This window comes from Electrophorus electricus, chromosome 3 (genome assembly GCF_013358815.1).
Source record: "Electrophorus electricus isolate fEleEle1 chromosome 3, fEleEle1.pri, whole genome shotgun sequence".
Classification (NCBI taxonomy): Eukaryota; Metazoa; Chordata; class Actinopteri; order Gymnotiformes; family Gymnotidae; genus Electrophorus; species Electrophorus electricus.
The window spans coordinates 24,328,321-24,347,382 of NC_049537.1; the positions used below are offsets into that span (position 1 = coordinate 24,328,321).

The 19,062-nt window shown below is 42.8% G+C and overlaps 2 protein-coding genes across 3 annotated transcripts; one reads left to right on the forward strand and one right to left on the reverse strand.

Moving 5' to 3' along the window:
• Nucleotides 1-1,618: 1,618 nt before the first annotated feature.
• LOC113570571 (kelch repeat and BTB domain-containing protein 11-like) lies at nt 1,619-4,717 on the reverse strand. Its single transcript, XM_035524393.1, has 2 exons — nt 4,652-4,717; nt 1,619-3,204 (listed from the first exon to the last, which is right to left on the reverse strand). The coding sequence occupies exons 1-2, from the start codon at nt 4,715-4,717 to the stop codon at nt 2,008-2,010; spliced, it is 1,263 nt and encodes a 420-aa protein (XP_035380286.1). The 3' UTR covers nt 1,619-2,007.
• Nucleotides 4,718-8,122: 3,405 nt separating this feature from the next.
• Nucleotides 8,123-15,562, forward strand: acbd3 (acyl-Coenzyme A binding domain containing 3). Of its 2 annotated transcripts, none has more exons than XM_026998963.2 (8): nt 8,123-8,551; nt 9,543-9,684; nt 10,152-10,292; nt 10,769-10,927; nt 11,444-11,618; nt 11,847-12,033; nt 12,263-12,547; nt 12,690-15,562. In XM_026998963.2, exons 1-8 carry the CDS (start codon nt 8,290-8,292, stop codon nt 12,902-12,904), a joined length of 1,566 nt encoding a protein of 521 aa, XP_026854764.2. In that variant the 5' UTR covers nt 8,123-8,289; the 3' UTR covers nt 12,905-15,562. The 2 variants fall into 2 exon arrangements, with proteins under 2 accessions (XP_026854764.2, XP_035380480.1); XM_035524587.1 differs by having other exon boundaries at nt 12,693-15,562.
• Nucleotides 15,563-19,062: the final 3,500 nt, after the last annotated feature.

Genomic DNA, 19,062 nt, shown 5'->3' on the forward strand with positions numbered 1-19,062 from the left:
TCTCTCATCATTTTTTCTATGACTCTTTTACATTTTCTGCAAGGAAAACGGGAACCACTGAACCTCTGAGAACCTCTGAGTATTTCACCAAACAAAGCCAATCTGTTCGTTCAGAGGGCCACTGAATCTTTTGAACATTGCAGGAATGCTAATGCAATGGTAAAATGTGCAAAAATGTCTAATTTTAAGAAATATATTACACACAGGGCACTTCAAGTACCATGTTAAGCTCCATGTTTGCACTTCCATTTTTATTCAAACAATTATTCAATCTCTCTCTCTCTCTTTCTGTGTGTGTGTGTGTGTGTGTGTGTGTAAATGTAAGTGTAATTTCAAATTCAAACATACACACTTTTCACTGTGAATCTTCAGAGCAAAGACTTCTTTAACCTATGGGCTTGACCTCTGTGATAATTAATGGGTGTCATGGTAACTGAGTGTTCAGAGTAAACCTAATAATCTGTCAGACCTGGGAAAGCAAGCATCATCAGTACCAGTAAAACATACATATGATTTAGACATAGAACAAAGAATACACAGACATTTATCATCTATTCAGTATAGCTTTTTACATGGAGTTTAACCTCTTGTATCTTAAGCGTTAGGCCTACATTAGATGGTCCCTTGGGGAGACAACCTTACACCCACTACCCAATGACCGTTTCCCCTTATACTTATCCAAACGAATAAGCGCAAGATAAAACCATTTGTCCATAAAGTAAGTTTTAGCCTACTGTAAAGACTTTAAGCTAAAGTCTGCTTTAGTAAAAAAGGCTAAATAGCTTCAGATGACCTTGACCATTAGCTTTCTGTGATTGCTACTATTTCTTTCTTGAGTGTTTCAAACGGTAAGTTGCTTATGCATTATTAAATGCAGTGCATAAGTCAAAATGTTTTCACCATAAAATTCATCCACTAAAGTGTTGTTATACAAGCCCCACTTTATTGCTATACTAAACAGTCACACTGGACCCTGTTGGTTCCTTTATGCAGAAGCATAATGCATTACAAAATTACTTACGAAATGCCAGAGAGATCTGTGATAAGGCAAAAAAATTTCACACCACTTTATTTGGTCCTGAGCGCAAGCACACAGACACTGCACTCAACACTGCACTTAATCCTCCATACACATACATGTAAATTGTATCCCACGCACATTATGTTCATACACATTTGGCCTATATATTGTTCTATGGACTTATGGGCATTTATTGCAAGAGGCAATGGTAAAATCACTTCCTTTTTCAGACATTCGTACTGTGCATATGGTTACCAAATTACGATTAGTGTGACCTACAAATACCGGAAAAACAACGAAAGAGGGCGATTATGGACCTGGACTGTAAATAAACGTGACATTGTGAATGCTTAATATACATAGCTTTAGTTAAGGCCGTAGCCTGTAGGTCATATGTATTTATTATTCACTGTTGTCATCTACATACCAAGATAGACCATGACTTATGAATGATCAGACATATGGTCCCACTGTGATCTGGCACTGAGTACTGCAGCCAATTAGCTAGATGGGGGGGGGGGGGGGGGGATTTTTCAATGTTCCTCTAGACAAGGTTGAAATGGAGATTATAAGAACACCTCTTTGTCCTTGTGTAGAAGACTGCCTGCCAAATGACACTGTTTGATGAAAACCTTTCTCTCACCTTTCTCCAGTGTTTTACAAAGCTCATCCAGTATTTCTTAGCAACAAAGACCCTCCCAACGACGCATTTCAAAACCCCACTGTACAATATGTCAGCAGTTGTTTGTGAAGAATTTGTTTCTCAAAAGGAAGTTGATTCACTTTTAAGGCAGCAAAGAAACTGATATCACTAGTAGTTACTTATCAACCTACTCTTCTTCCCTCACACTCAAAGACCCTAAATGTGGCACATTGAAAGGCTCAGGCTCAAAAAAGCACAGACACGGGCTAAAGCCTATAGTCTGCATCACGTAACAAAATCTGTCAGCGTTTCCCGACAAAGCCTATGGTGTGACGGTGCATCATTAATCTCTGTCTGGCAGCTGTAGAGTAAATGGAAGGAGGACGCCTTTGGACTCCAGCGGCGCTCCCAGGGTCGTCTCCGCGAAACGCTCGTTGTCCTCCCCCACAATAAACTGCAGCGTCTGGTGTTTGTTCACGCAGAAAACCCGACTGCCTTTGACGGCGCACCTAAATGAGGCGGGGATCGTTTGGGGAAAGGAAGCGCACTGGTGCCACATTTTTACCACCGTGTTATATTTAAACACGCTCATGCCCTGCTCGCGGATAACGTCGAACCTGTAAATGAAGTGTTTAAAAGCCACCATGTCTGCAGACCTCTTCCTGCTGTTGTTGTAGGGGCACTCCTCCCAGTCATCTTGTTTGGGGTCGTATTTGAGCAGGCGGTAAAACAAAGATCCGCCAGAAACGTACAACTCGCCGTTACAGGTTGTCGCTTCGTGCGCCACCGCAAACGCTCCTTTGGGTAGCGGGGCAACGGGACTCCACCTATCCGCCCGAGGGTCGTATCTCTCCACTGTGAAAAGGCATTCTCCGCCAATTGCGTAAAGGTAGCCGTCCATTGAAACCAGTTTTAGCTGGGACCTCGGCTGGTTTAGCGGTCTGATTTCGCTCCACGAATCAGTGACTGGATTATAACAGAACACTTTGTCTGAGAGCTTGTTTCTGTCACCTTGTCCTCTAATGCCACCTGCTACGAACAGGTAGTTGTACATAGTGCACATCCCACAACCTTTTGTGTTAATCTCATCCGGAATTCTGGTTAAACTTTTCCATTGCTTAGCCCTCTCGCTGTAATAATATATCATATAATTCTCATCGATCGACCCTATAGATGAGCCTATAGATGATTGGCTCTGTGAGCGGCTGCGCTCTCTACTTGGTGGTCTGCTTCCGACTCGATCAAACACTTCGTTTATTTCGGCAACCATTAAAGATTCTTTCCCTTCCATGCGCAATGTGAGAATCAGTTCCCTCTCTGTTCTCGTCAAGCGCCCGTACACACTTGAATCCCGCAACACTTGCAAAAAATTGTCACTCATAAATTTGTATGCCTTCTCCCGTAAGTCATTTAGCTTTTCCTTTTTTGCTGAGACCAGATATTCATAACAGTTTTCAATTGTTATCTGATCAGACATGGTTTTGACTGCTGCTGATAGATGCGCCCCGAAACTGCCAAATCTCAGCCTCGCTGCTGACCTCTATAATTACATTTTCGGACTGACCTCCATCGGGTGCTGTAAATTCCGCCAGGGTAGTTTAGGTGGTCAAAACTCTTTTGTCCTCGGTCTTTGTCCTCTCAAGGATCCCCAGACCGCTGCGCTTTGCCGAATGCGCTGCTTCCACTATTTTGTGTCACAACTTTCCTTCCTCGTGTTTCACACAGCAACTCTTTCTGTGCGCAGCGAAAGGCCGATCTATACGCGCTCCTTACGCCGCTCGGTACAGCTGAACTCCCGTTGTCTGCACGGCCACGTCTTCCGCGCTGAAATGTTCTTGTTCCAGTACAATGACAATAGTGCTAGGCGCAGCAGTCGCCTGTTTCTGAACCTCTCCGAAGCTCGACTCTGATTTGAAAAGAATGATACGACCGCCTAATACTTGAGCTGGCAATCACTGTTTAATAGCCTTTCCGACTTTGCCGGTCATTTTGGTTTGGAAACAACTGATGTAAGCATCGCACACTCTGGCCGCAGGGGACAGAAGTAGTTTAAGTCCGGAGACGTAATACGAAAGTTCGAAAAAGCACATTTCCCCGCTATCTTCATATCATGGACACGTATATTAGTTCTGGATAATATGAGTTAGGTGCACACTGTCTCAAAGAGTTAGAGGAATCTGACTGTCATCTGTGCAAATCTAAAAAACTAATCGTTATGTTGCCAGTTCTTACATTGTCTCAGAGTTGGTTCCATAATGGTTCCATAATTCTAAACGTTTGATCTGCAACATGTCCAGCTAATTTTCTTCCTCCTGGATTCAGACTTTTTTTTTTCTGTTTAGCGGTCTCCTCTTATTTGCCACCAGGAGTGGGAAGACCTCTGTTGGTCTTCAGAGTGTAGCTTTTGTTAATCTGAGTGTCATAGACCATAGTGCTGTAGAGGTAGCCTATATAAGTACTCAAAACCAGTTTTTTCCCTGTTCTTTGGGGAGTTTTTTTTTTTACATACATCCATAATTGGTTAGTGTTCCTTGGGAAAATAGTTCAGTGAGTTATTTAAGTCATTTAGACCATTAAATTGCTGCAAATCTGGGGACAGATTTAACAAAAGCGTAATGTGTTGACAGTGTACATTGCCATGCAGACAGAAGGCAGCAGGTTGTGTTTCTTAGTCACATGAGCCAGGGAAAGGCTCTCAGGGTCACTGCTCTGTAACCCCCATGCTCAAAGTCCTTGATACACAAACTGAGACCAGTTGCAGGTTATCTTTAAAGTTGCTAAAATTATTCATGTATTATATGTCTGCAATTTTTCACAGTGCACTACAGTTCACATTAAAATTCACTTAGCACAGAGACAGGATTGGTTGGTCCCAGTTGATATAGCTTGTTGGTTTTACTTATACTGGTGGTTGGAATTGCGCTTATTGCTGCATTCATATCCGCTTGCACACTATCTGATGGTAGCTTGCCACTAAGGAAACCTACAGCAGCAACAGATAAAGTTATCTTAGTCATGATCATCTTCCGCATGTGGGTAGCTGGGCCACACATGCCCGCTTATACACTTTAGTATACCTGAATTCTACTATTCGGGTCTCATGTGCACCAGAAGTAGTTGCAGTACTTGGCATTTCTCCTTCACTTGATCCTTTTTAAGTTGTAATGGGAGGCTTGGTTTGAGTGCCAAATAACTAGTTGCTTGTATGTAACTGAAGGCCTTTCTGCTCATCCAGTGTTCTTGGCTGATCCGCCTGTGTCTGGTTCATTCTGTAGCATTACAGTTCACGTGTTTTATGTGGCCCCTTTCATTTGGCTTTCTACTAAGTATTCCATTAACTCCTTATCTCTCCATCTATGATTTATAGCATCTCCCTTGCCAATGGATTGTTCTGGTTCCGCAACATTCAAGCGGACTCTTTTTGTCTGGATTTCATTTTTTTAGAGGTGAACTGTAGCATCAGGAGTCTTGCCCAAGGATTCCTATTTGCATTAGTAATGTTTTTGCACCTGCCAGACCCAGGGATTGAACCTTAAACATCTGTATTAATGTATATTATATATGGTAGCTGTACATGTAAGTATATGTAACGCATGAAAAACAAGCAAAAAAAATGTGGCATGACTATGTGAAGGACAAGACAAGTTATCTTAGATATACTGAATAAAAACTGGCAAATCAAGTGTATTGTGAATTTAGTAAGAGAGAGAGGACTGAGTTCAATAATTGCGTAATTTCAAATTACATCATTCTTACCCAAAGTACCACTCAGAGTAAACAAGGAGGATAATTACCATCTTCACCCTTTTCCTAACACTCATCATGAAAATTCTACTAGTCCATAATAATAAATCACACATGGCCAGTACCTCCAGACATAAACGAGTAATTCTGTACTTGCAGTCATATTGATGTTATTTTTTTCATGTTGCATAGGTACAGATTTCAGAACCACACCCCATTAAAATGATAAGATGCTCTTAGAGAATCAGGCTTATGATGCTGTTTAGAAAGAGTAACTGTAAGGTTTGACTTGAGATACAAAACTGGCATAAACAGACAAGACTTATGCTTTCTGTAAAGCCACACAAACCAACTTTACAGTAATGAACAGACTGCATGAATGCTTCATGTAGATTGAATTCTGATTGTCACATTTACATTCAACATTCAACAAAATAAACCCACAGTCGAATGAAACCATCTAGACGAATGCCATGAGGCAGAAAGTCAACTTGACAAAAGGTATAATATTAAAGGAGCAACAAGCGATTTTTTCCCCCAAAAGTTCATCCTCTTATGAAATGACCAAATACCTGCTACACCTGTCGTTTGGGTTGTAGCAGAGTGTCTGTACTGCTCCCCGGCTTTATATAGGTAATTACAATATCATTTACACTATCACACGATGGCTAGCTGTACCAGACGCATGGACAACATGGCATTGCTGACCATAAATAAACAAAATGACCTTTTCTGGCTTTACATATGGTAACGTTAGACTTTTCCCTAACATACCAATGCTACGGATGGACACCAGGTAGCGTTTTACCTAAAAAAGATGCAAACGTTAGTGAGTTTTATAGCGTTGAATAACCGCTGCCTCTCGCTTCTGTCAATCAAGCAAAACTTTGTAGGTTATTGATTTGTATGTTATTTATATTTACTATGTGCGCTCTTTCTTCAGTGATGTGTTTTAACATACATTAAAATAATAAAGTAAATAAAACGATAAAGTTATAAAGTAAATGATAGAACAGGAGTTGTTTCTCTAGCTAACACAGCAATTAGACATTGCTTAATAATAAATGGCCAGATTATACTAAGGTCACAACAGTCACTAAGACTCTTTTAACTAAGCAGAGTTGGCTAGCTAGTTAGGATATTTGTATTTGATGGATTGCTAGTTAACTGCTGAGAAATTGCTAGAGAATCAGTTTAACAAATGCTTTACTATTCCAGATTTGGATTCAAACACTATTAAAGGCAGGCGCGCGCGCGCGCACACACACACACACACACACACACACACACACACACACACACACACACACACACACACACACACACACACACACACACACAAAGAAAAGAAAAAAAGGATGGTATGGTGATGTGCCGGTTACTAGAATGATTGCTTTGTAAATAGATGGTTAACTAGCTATCTTAGTTAGCTACCTTGGGTAAGTTTAGTAGCTAATGCTAAATACAGTCAGCGTGTATTCTAGCGTCAAAAGACGATATCGTATGTATTAGGTAGATAGCTAAGCAACAACGAAATAAGAACAAATTCGAGCAGAAAACAAATATAACTCTAAAATCACTTTTCCTTCACTGGTGCTCTCCGTGTGGAAAATGCCAATGCTGGCTCTGCCTTTATCAATGGGTATCGAAGGTTGTACTGACTATCGATGTTCCTACATGCCGTTTTGAGCCGTCATATCGGGAAGGAAACTTAAACATCGCTTAGTGCTTCTTTAAGTGTACACTTACAGATCAGTTCAGAACACAACACACATTCCTGGCGAGGCTTGTGGTGATGACAGGCTAAGAAGATCAGATCAGACTTCTTTATTCCCTGACACAGATTCCAGAGCTGATTCCAGATCCTACTGTGAGATATAATCCCTCCAGTCGGTCCTGGGTTGCCACTGGATCGAATATTTTCAATCAAATATTTTTCAGATATAAATTCCACAAGTGAATAATAATAATATATAAGTAATATAAATACAGGTCTGACCGATACGTTAAGCCTTTAAGAATATTCATTTACACTTGTGAAGAGATTAAATGTTATTAAATAGTACTTTAAACCTGCTTTGGATGTGTAAAATCTTGTTTACCGTAAAATGAGTATTTTACAGGGCCGGAGACATGTTATCTTTTTACATTTTAAATTGTTATTAAAATAATTATTTGTTAATTACTTTTAAATTATATAGTCCCATCCACTTCTTCCAGGCACTATCTTTAAGATAACGTCACTATTCGAAGCGTATTTGAATCTGTCAGTGGCAATGCCTGTAGCTCCCTCTGCTGGTGTAATTTATATTTGCAAATATATGTAATCTTCCCTCGAAAATTTACTTGTGGTTATATAGCAACCGTCAACATATGTATTTTCACGTAGTCTAGACTGTTAGTACACTTGTTATTGATCCGCCAATATAGAAATTACACTAAACACTGATATCAGTGGTTGTAGAATTAGTATGGGACTTACAACGTAAAACAAGCAACAAGAAGACAATTCAGAGAGTCTACAGTCAAGAACAATGTATTGGGAGAAAGCTTTTACGGACAATACGATGCATGTGTTATTTCTAGAATTCACAAGGACTATAACTAAAGTTATGAATCCACCAATGAACCACTTTAACTCAGCTCTTCATGTGGGGTGGACTTGAATATTTTTTAAATAATCAAAATCAACAAAGGGTTTGTGTTAGAAAACTCTGGCTTTATTTTGGTTTCACTAATTTTCGTTCACGTTAGATGGCGCTATTCTAATAGTCTTTGCAGTACGCCATTTCTTCTCAAGAAGAAGAAGAAGAAGAAGCGGAAGGATTCTGGCAGAAGTGAAACGGAAGTAAGTACGTGGCTGCTTCAGCTGACATTCTGCATGATGGCGACTGAGGTTCGGAGCGGCGACCTCAACAGTGGAAATTCAAGCCGTCTCGAAGTTTCCATCGACGGCTTAACGTTGAGCCCGGATTCCGAGGGAGAGCAGGAGCAGGCGGAGCCGTCCAGCCCCCGGTCAGAGGAGCAGAGCGCCGCCGGCGGGGACGGCGCGGAGAGGGGCGAAAATGCCAAGACCTCGGTGGAGAGGATCTGGGGGTTTCCTTTAGTTGAGCTTTACGGCCTGGCGCTGAAATTCTTTAAAGGTACCTGCGATTTGTTCGCCGATTTCTATAACCCGCCTATTATAAAGACTGATGTATATGATAACAGTTTCTAGCGTTAATGCACCAGTCTTGGGTAGCTAGCTACAGCTGGCTAGCTAGCGTGCTTTGGTAGCTAGCTATCCCACCTAACTAGTTCTGTGATATATTTTTTTAGCCAAGCATGTCTTCCAGTACCTGGCAACTTTACGTTTCTGTTTTCCTGCGTTGCGGTTTTAAGATCACGCCAGTACCCGAGGCGCATTTGGAGGCCGCTGTAGTCGCTACGTTAGACTTCAGGGTCAGGTCTGACACACACGGCAGAGCTGCAGCTCAGGCTGGAGGTGTCGTGTGGAGTCGCTAGAGCCAGCAGAGTGGGTGTGATGACGACAAGATTTAGGTGCTTTGCGCAACGTTGTCTTCACAGTTAGGACTCTCATGGTCTGCAGGAAGTGGGTCTGTGTATTGCCTTAGGTGCTGACGAGCTCCTTACAGCTTATGATCCCTGCAGCTTGCAGTTTATAGGTGCTCTGCACCGGATGGTGCCCGTTCCTTCTACAAAAATCTTAAAATTCAAACATTGTATTCCACCAAGCACATGTGTATAGCAGTATTGTAAATTGCTTGTTGTTGTGCCAGCGGTGAAATGCAGTGTTTACAATAGCTAATGTGGAACCTTTTAACTTTCTAGTGGTGAGTTTAAGATGTTCATTGTACCATTAGCTATGTGTTCACTTACAACTTAATGTTCTTGGCTGCATCGATAGTTCCATGACTTGATGTACATGTTGGCGTCTAACAAAGAGTGGCTTTAGAGTCAGTGGAGTTCTAGTAGCTTCACCCAATGCTATGAGCTGTTTTTACCTTGTTTCAACCTCACCTGTATAAGAATATAGCTGTTGTACTGTCCTTGTTTTCACTTGCAGAATTCACGCTGACTAGCTCTTTTTAGTGAATTTTAATGAAAGATGTGCTCTTGTCTGTATGGCTACAGAAAAAGATGGCAAGGCCTTCCACCCGACCTATGAGGAGAAGCTCCGTCTGGTGGCCCTTTATAAGCAGGTGCTGCAGGGGCCCTACAACCCAGATGCCTCTCCGGAGGTGGGCTTCTTCGACGTGCTGGGAAATGACCGCAGGTAGGCTCATTAGCATGGGCCCGCCTCTCATTAGCCTGAGCACACCTTTCAGCCTGTTGCCTTGTGCTTAGCGAACTGTCTAGTAATGGCTGTTTATGTGTTTAGGTATGTGGCTTATGTGCTATGGACAACTAGAGCAAAATAAGTGGCTTGCAATAGTGTCTTGTGCACACAGCTTAGAACCCGTTTTTAATGTAATTTCTTCCTAGACATTGATTTACTACTCCTTGACCCTGTTTTTCCATTCTTCATTCAGTGTATGTCCTGAGACAAATGATTTTAATTATTAACTGAGCCTAATGTGCATATTTGCTGCTTGTATGTCATCTGTCTAGTGCAGTTTAAAAAAAAACAAAAAAACAACCAAAAAACTCACGTTCGACCCCCTGCCGTAACAAAGATGCACAGTGTATTCATTTAAACTCTGCAGCACTTAACCACATAACTGTTAACTGTCCTCATTCCAGGAAAGAATGGGCATCTCTGGGGAATATGGAGAAGGATGAGGCCATGGTTGAGTTTGTCAAGCTGTTGAATAAATGCTGTAGCTTATTCGCACCATTCGTCGCATCACACAAGATTGAAAAGGAGGAGCAGGAGAGGAAGAGGTGAGGCCTTCCCATCTGTCTGCCATTGCCTGTCCTGCACAGGTGGGAAGAGCTCGTAGCCTTGCTGGTTTCTGAGTCAGGTCCCCAGAACAGGAGGAGTGAGACAGTAGGCAGTGTGTCTCGCTCCCATTGGCCAGGGTCTGTGCCCTTTGGCTTTTAACTCCTGGCTGCTGTTTGTGTGTGACAGGGGAGGTGCTTGGGGCAATAAAGTGTCCTCAAAGTTCAGGTTTTTGTTCTTCCTGGACTTGACTTTTTGACCCCTTTGTGACACTACTGATGTTTGAAAACAGTAGTTGGGAATATAGGTTTTCTTTGATTGTTCTCAGAATGTTAATACCTCTGTATTGGATCATCTGCCAGGCCTGTATGTTGTAACTGCACTGATGTGGGGCTGGCGGTGGTTATGCTAGATCACTCCTGCCTTGTAAATAATGAAACACATTGTGCGCGCCCGCGCATGCGCGTACGTATGGCAGAAGAGAGGAAGAAGCGCGGCAGCGCCGAGAAGAAGAGGAGCGCGAGCGTCAGCGGCAGGAGGAGGAGAGGCGTCGGCGGGAAGAGCAGGAGAGGCTGAGGAGGGATGAGGAGGAGCGGCGGTATGCAGAGGAGGAGAGACTCCGTGTGGAGCAGCAGAAGTGAGTGGCAGAGGGGTGTGGGAGTTTATGGGTAGTGTGCTGCATGCCTTGGGTTAAAGCACAGTGACATGCACACAGCAGGTTTGTTCTTGACCTGATTGAGTCAGTGAGTTTAGACCTTACGACTCACCTGAACTCACTGGTGCTATTGATTGGCTATCAGAGTGGAAATGAAGCAGATCCTTAGATGTGACTGATTGCTGTTAAGGATGATGATGATGATGATGGGATTAAAGGCCAGAGCCTGGCGATCAATAGGGCAACAACACGGTCACTGATGACAGAGAACCGCTGTTAAAGTTCTAAATGTTTTTTGTGCCTATATTGATTTCTACACAAAGGAACCTTCAGTCACGATATTGACTGATATTATCCTTAGCATTGATTTTATTTACGCAACGAAATAGTGTAAAAATCAGTGGGAAGAGTCTTTTTTGGGGGTGGGGGCTTTATGGCTTTATTGACTAACCCTCTCTCATTTGATCACGTGACCCACAACCCCTCTGCCACCCGCAGGCAACAGATCATGGCAGCTCTGAACGCTCAGACAGCAGTGCAGTTCCAGCAGTACGCGGCGCAGCAGTACCCTGACAGCTCCGAGCAGCAGCTCATCCTCATCAGACAGCTGCAGGAGCAGCACTACCAGCAGTACATGCAGCAGCTGTACCAGGTGCAGCTGGCCCAGCAACAGGTACGGCAACACCCCCGCCCAACACGCACACACCACGGCCCTGATACCTTGGCAGATTTACAGAAGAGTGTGCACCCGGTCGCCATTCGGCTTAAAGCTCTGATCAGAAGCTTCTAACAGCCGGTTCTTTCCCGACATGCTTTCAGATGAAAGGATGCGTAGTACGTTTCCCATGTTTTCTGTGAGCGAGAGTTCAGTTAGTAGTGCCTGCTGTGTTGTTTGCCTCAGGCGGCCCTGCAGAAGCAGCAGGAAGATGCTGTAGTTCTCGCCACGCTAGAGGCCAGCGAGGTTTCAGCAACCCCTGTTGGTGAGGATGCTCCCACAGTGAATGGCCAGGCGGAGTCGACCACTGACAGCGTGGAGAGAGAGGCTGACCTGGAGCCCGCCGACGAGGTCACAGAGAACGGCCCCACTGGTCAGACTTTTGATTTGACTCTCCCATATTGATATTCAGTATTCGAGAGAGATTATTAGCCATTTTTACTGAGTACACTTGAAACCTGTATGTGCTTTTATTGTTATTTTTTAGCTGTTGTCTGTTTCTTTTTTTGTGTCACAGCACAACTTGTTTTTTTTTGATCCATTTGTCTTGTTCAGTCCTCCTCATAACTTCGCTTTCTCCCCTCCGCCTTCCTGGTCGCTAGACTCCTCTCCGGTGATAGCCGCCCCCTCCATGTGGACCCGCCCACAGATAAAGGACTTTAAGGAGAAGATTCGGCAGGATGTGGACTCTGTGATCACGGTGGGCCGAGGCGAGGTGGTCACTGTCCGCGTCCCCACCCACGAGGAGGGCTCATACCTCTTCTGGGAGTTCGCCACCGACCACTACGACATCGGCTTTGGCGTGTTCTTTGAATGGACGGACACGGCCAACGCGTCCGTCAGCGTCCACGTCAGCGAGTCCAGCGACGAAGACGAGGACGAGGAAGGTAAGGGGGAAACCGACACGAGAGGACATCGTCGCATGAATGCGAGATTCCTGTTTGCCAGTTTGTATTTGAGGTAATTTCTCCTTAACACTAATGGCTTAAGTGAGCAGAGTTGAGTTAATCAGGCCCTCTTATCTCACAGCAGAGCCACAGAGCGAGGAGGAGAAGGCCAAGAAGGTAGCAGGCAAGCCGCAGGTGGACGAGATAGTGCCGGTGTACCGGCGGGACTGCCATGAGGAGGTGTATGCCGGCAGCCACCAGTACCCTGGACGCGGCATCTACCTGCTCAAGTTCGACAACTCCTACTCACTCTGGAGGTCCAAGAGTGTCTATTACAGAGTCTACTACACCAGATAAGCCTGGAGCCAAGACTGGAGCAGGAAGGGGAGGAAGGGAGAGGGAGAGAGAGAGAGAGAGTGTGCGTGTGTTTTGCGCACACCCGTGCGAGTGTGTGTGCGGGTGCGTGGTGGGGGTGCGTCTCATGCTGTTGGAGTTTAGGACGATATGGCCCTTATGTATCCTTGCCACCTCTGTTTTGCACTCTGAAAGGTGTGCTCTAGGACTTTGTGCTTGTTAATAGTATTGTCTTCTCTAACCAGTGTGACTTGATCCTTCATCTTCAAATGTCACCCAAAGAGGTGCTCGGGCCATGTATAAAGCTGTTTGTCCTAACTAGAAACGAGGCAGGTTATCGGGTCATGTTCGGACGCAGCAGGGAACCATGTGACACAGCAGGGAGAGGCTGAAGGGACTAACTAATACTGCTTTTCCACCACTGCCTGGCGCCATGTCTGTTCCCTTTCTTCTGGTACTGGAATGCCACTCTGGATCTCCTACACTGAGGCTAAGTTAACCTAGTTGGACATAGCATAGTTTATTTTTCCCCTGAAGCATACTTGCATAGTTCTGGCAAGCAAGGACAAAATATATCTGTTTTTAGTCTCTTTACTGTTCAGCTCTGGCTTGGTAGTTATTCTTTACTATCCATGTGTTACATAACATGAATGTTAAAAAAAAAAAAAATTTTAAAAACAGGCGCTTAATGGCGACATTTAAGCTCTATAGTGATCAATCACATATTAAAGACTTGCGGTAAATATAACAAACAGATGTTTCCATATGTAAACTCCAGAACAAAAGAATGACAACCTTTGGGATAGCACCGTATTTTTCAGGCTGTCAGCATCCCTAATGTGTTTTGGCTTGTTGCCAACGCAAGAATGAACCGTTCACTCAGCTGCTTCCCTGCTGATTGTTACTGGTGTGTTACACTGCCTCCATGCCGGCAAGTCCACAGGCGTGTTTAATGCAAACGTTTCCCTGATATCTTTAACTATACTTATCTGAGCTCTTGCTCATCGTTCTGTGACCCGGGTAAGCATTACGCCTCCTTTAGTGTTCTTGTTTGCAGTGGAAACATGCGTAGACAGGTCGGCACCGCCGAGCCCGGGGTGTGGCTTTGGTTCCACTCAATTGCAGGTGGTAATGGAAAAGGGGCTTGACATGCCTTGCTCCCAGAGGACTTCCTCACGTAGGCCACCACTGAGAATACCAGCCGATGGCAGCGTATAGCATGTGCCACCCAGTGGCTCCTGAAAAAAGAACCCAATAAATAGGATGAATGTGACATGCCTTTTCTGCTGATGAAAGGGTGGGGATAGCATATCTGGACAAAGCTGCTGGAGGCCTTGGAAAGACCTTGTTTTTGCAACATTTGCTAATGTGGTTGGATTGCGTGTAAAGCATTTAATAAATATTTATAAATATCCCTAGCAGAGTAGGGTTCTTGGTGTGTCTGTCATTACATGTTACTCATTTCCCAGCCAATCTTTTCTCCTTTTGGAAGAGCTTTTTTTTTTTTTTTTCTTGGCTGAGCTATTCACTGTTACTTAAGGTATTTGTTTTAAGTTCTTTCTGTCATCAATCTCATATTGGCAGTATTGACTTTTTTATATTGTGGCATAAAAAAAACTTTCAAACCTTTTTGCCTTTTTTGGTCTGTCACACTGTTACCTTTTGTTGACGTCTGTAGTTCTAGGAAGCCACATTCAGACAAACTGTAAATAAGCAGCCTTTTCATTTCCTAATTTTATAATTGCCACAAAACAATTAATTATCTTTATTAAAAATTGTTTTCTGTCCTTCACAATCTTTTATATTACAGTGGCTGCCTGACTAATTATACTAATTACCAAAAGCAACCCTTGAATCTAGGAGTGCTTTGACTGTTTCTGTATTGTTTAGAAGGTTGTTTGCAGCTTTGAAGACCATTACAGTGAGCACTGCTATGAATTTATCGATTGTGATGTTACGAGCTGTTTTTTTTTTCCAAGTTGCAAGAATGCATTATCCTCATCAGAACTTTTAACTGAACCTACATTCGTAACGACCCATCACTGTTCGCTAAGCCTACATTCATCCCCACTGCTGTTTGATGGCGTTACTATGCTATGGTCAATTGAAATATAAGTTCCCTGTGTGTTTGCGTATGCCTGTGTGATTCAAAGCAGGCTTCTATGCTTTCAGCCGTCCTACACGGGTTCACATGCAAGTACATTCATGTAAATCTGTTCGTTCATGTACGTGGCTGCACCTGTGACATGGTCCACAAGTGCACAGAGTGTCATGATACGCTCACCGCCAGAACCTGCCGCACAAAAGCGACCCAAAGAGAACATCATTGAAGTTTGTACAGACCTGTTCTTTAAGATAACGCACATTATCTTGCGCTCTTATTTCCCTGATTGTTAATAATGGGAAGTCAGAGCATTATAAAGTAAAACAACACTGGGCTTGATGACGCTGGACTAAGGAATTTTAGTAAAAGGCAGAAGTGAGTTAAACGGTATATTGCATATTTTCCCTGTTTACAAAGTGAAAAAATTTAAATTTCATATGATAAGGACATGAAGAAACAGCATTTTGTATTGATTTGACCTGTATGATCTATATGAGTTTGAGAATGAGTGTCTTTGAGCATATATTTAATCTTAATTAAACTTATGTTCATCCGTATTGCCTGTCTCCGTAATGTGTATTGCATTTAGTGAATGTACCTTGATGTGGCATCTATTTAGTTTCACATTTCTATTTCACATTTATAAACACTTAATCTATGTCAAGCTCAAACATTTAGTCCTGTCATTTTGGGAAAAAAAAAGACCTTGCAGATCAGCTTGAGGTCATGTTTTCCTTGTGTAAATAGGAAGTATCAGATAGGACAGTGTGTTAGCAGGGAAATGAGTAACTTTGTGAACATCCCACCAGAAGTGCCGACTCAGCAGTTTCAAACACGAGACGACACAATGGTCAACATACTTTAGTTGTTGACCATTGGATGAAGGCCAGACATTCAAGCGTAGTTTTTATGTTCTGGTCATTTTTGTTCTGAAGTACAATTGTCATATTCTGAAGCCCACAAGGGGGTGCATGCAACTTATTTTATTATATGACGTTAAAATAGTTGGATTTGTTTTTATATAGTTGGATTTACGTGTTTACAATACATAATTTTTAATTCTAATGTTTTCCTACATGTTAATCACATCTTTATTATATTTACTGACATTGTCACTATCTACAATCATTTCTCGAATTGTTTATTGTTTTAGCTATTTGTTAACTATGAATAATTTACTTGCAGTTTTTAAATTGATATGCATTACAGGGGAAACTGTTACAGGTATCACAACGAAATATTCAAAACCTCTTTTATTTTAAGCAAACCATTTGCGATCCTAGAGTCCAGTCCGCGTTTTACAGACAGCCTGCGACTGTAGCAGGTAACTTTCTCACAGCTTTAGAGAGACTCCAGTCCCAGTTTCTACAGGTGGTTGCTCTTTGCGTTTCCATGTTTTCTGCATAGTTTCCCCTCACTTTTCCTACTCGGCTTGCCTGTTTCAAAGCATGTCCTGTCTAATACCAACTTCAGCAACGTCTCTCGGAGGGAAGCTTAGCTTCTGGTGCATCTTTTAAAAAAATATGGCGGGACCCTTACTGAATTGGACTTTTTATTAGCAATTTATGATCTTTTATGCCACCGTTTAGATTTTCACAGACTTAACTGGGATTCGGCTGAGTATAGTCTTATTGGAAAGAAAAAAAATGCCTTTTCACGAACGGTCCATAGAGCCGCGAAGGGTGTGCAGGTTGAAAGGGGACGATCGTAGTCCGGAGGAAGAAAATGAGTTCATAATAGTGGACGGTCGCAAAGTTCGCAAATCTGTTTTGTTTTCATCCCTGGAAGAGGTTTGCTGTCATGCTCTCAGCAGCATTCTCCGTCAGCTTTCTGATCTATCACGACATGCAAGCGACATATTCTTTGAACTGGAGATGCAGGCTGGAATGATATATGAAAGAACTTACAGGATCCAAGGGCGCCTGGAAAACTTGCAGAACACCGCCGGGAGGTTTGACCACAGAAAAGTTAAAATACGTAAGTGCTATTTGTTTCCGTTTGGGTCGGGATATTGGCTTGTCTTTATGTATGTCGTTTGTTCATGCATTTTCGTTAATACATATTTTAAATCGTCAGTGCTACCCTAGCTAGTCGTAAACAAACATGAGACTCAAAGGCGAATGTCACATAACGTGTTATGGGGCAGACGCGTGATCCGTCGGTTTGGTTTGAGGTTATGCAAATCCGGTCGTTCTGGGGGGCAAAAGTCCTGTCAGACTTGATAGATGTCCCGCAACGTCCTGACCATCTGTGAGCTGTGTCTTGCCCCCCTCACGCCTCTCACGCCCCGCAACGATTTGATAGAGAACACGAAGCGTCAGGCTGTCATCTTCACAGAACTGTCATTAAAACAAACGGGACAAGCAAACTTCAACTTAACGAAGCATTTAATAAGTATGTTATTTTAACGGTTTTACAGTCCCCTAGCTATAAAATTCCGGAGAGTAAGCACGAACATGCATATTCCTAATAATTTTCGGTAATCACTTGCTTTCATTTTGTACGAGTTAACCTGGATAATAGTTTTCGTATTTGCTGAGTTTATTTGTTTTGTTTCCATTACATTTAGAATTGTGTGAAAACAGTAACTACACCACATCCTCTACATGTTCTAGCAAACCGGTCTTTCTGGCTTGGTTTTCTTCAGGGTACTTGTGTTGATTTTTAAGATTAGTGGTTCAGGTGGTGGCACGTTGATGGGTACAAAGTAAATTGGAGTTTATGCAGAACCCATGACTTAATCATCTGTTTGCAGTCTGCTTAGTTGCCAAACACAACCCGTTCCTTTGGAAATGAGTCTTATATGGACTTGGGTCTGATGGCCACCATGGTATTAGGGTGTGATGGCAGGCTAAGTTTTGGTTGAAGTGTGCGCACTTGGCTCTTCTGTTGACCATGGAACTGGATAATGACTCTGAACTTCTCACCAACCTCATAGGGCAGCTACAGCAGGCGGTCAGGTGTTGCTCTGTCCCTGGGCATTCCTGTCGTCTGGAGATTGAGGAGGTGTGGATTGGTGGAGGAGTATGTGCTGAATGTAGAGTTTGTGTTACCAGTCTAGTATGTCCTCAGAGGGCTTTACTGATGAAGTCACATTACCTATCCACACATTACCAACTCACAATGTCTCCATCTTCATCATCTTGATTGGGAAAGGAGACACAGACCCAGTTTGTGTGTGCGTGTATGTGTGTGCGCGCGCGCACGCATGTGTGGAAATACTGGGTCAAAGCTCAATATTGTTGTTTCTGGAGGCCAAATACCTGACACAATATAAACTGTAAAAGGAACAGTATATAAAAGACTTAAGTGTTTTGTTCTCTTTGTAGTCTGTTCTTTGCTGGCAGGTTGATACTTTCTGCTGAGAGTTCCAGTGCTCCATAGAATCTGTTAAGGAATCTTGGGATGGCAATTTTTGCATTATATCCAGTACGTATCACTTGTGAACAAGTCACTTGGTACTTGAGTTCAATGCCTGGTGAGGTTTAATGTAGGTCATGTTAAAAAGAGTTTAATTAGTTCTAATTCTGTCATAGTCAGGCCAACAGAAAAGTTTGTTCATCCAGGAGACAGCGAAATTTAGTGACAGAAAACCTGTACACACACACACACACACACACACACACACACACACACACACAAATATACACACACACACACACACACACACACACGCACACACACAAATATACACTCACACACACACACACACACACACACACACCTCTGAGCGCATGCATTCCTCTCTTTATCCTCTAGATTGCTGTGTTTGGTGTGTGTATGTGTGTGTGTATGTGTGTGTGTATGTGTGTGTGTGTGTGTGTGTGTGTGTGTGTGTGTGTGTGTGTAGGCTCCTAGCTTTTCTTTCCCTGACTGGTTTTGGCTGCATGTAGGTGATGTCCTCATCTTATTATCTTTTTTAGCTATACCATGCATATGTAATGCATATATATAACATTATATGTTATATATATGCATTACATGCCTCAGTGGTATAATAATCAGATGTGCATCTATGATGGTATATGTTGTTTGTAAGTAATGGTGGCAAGGACAG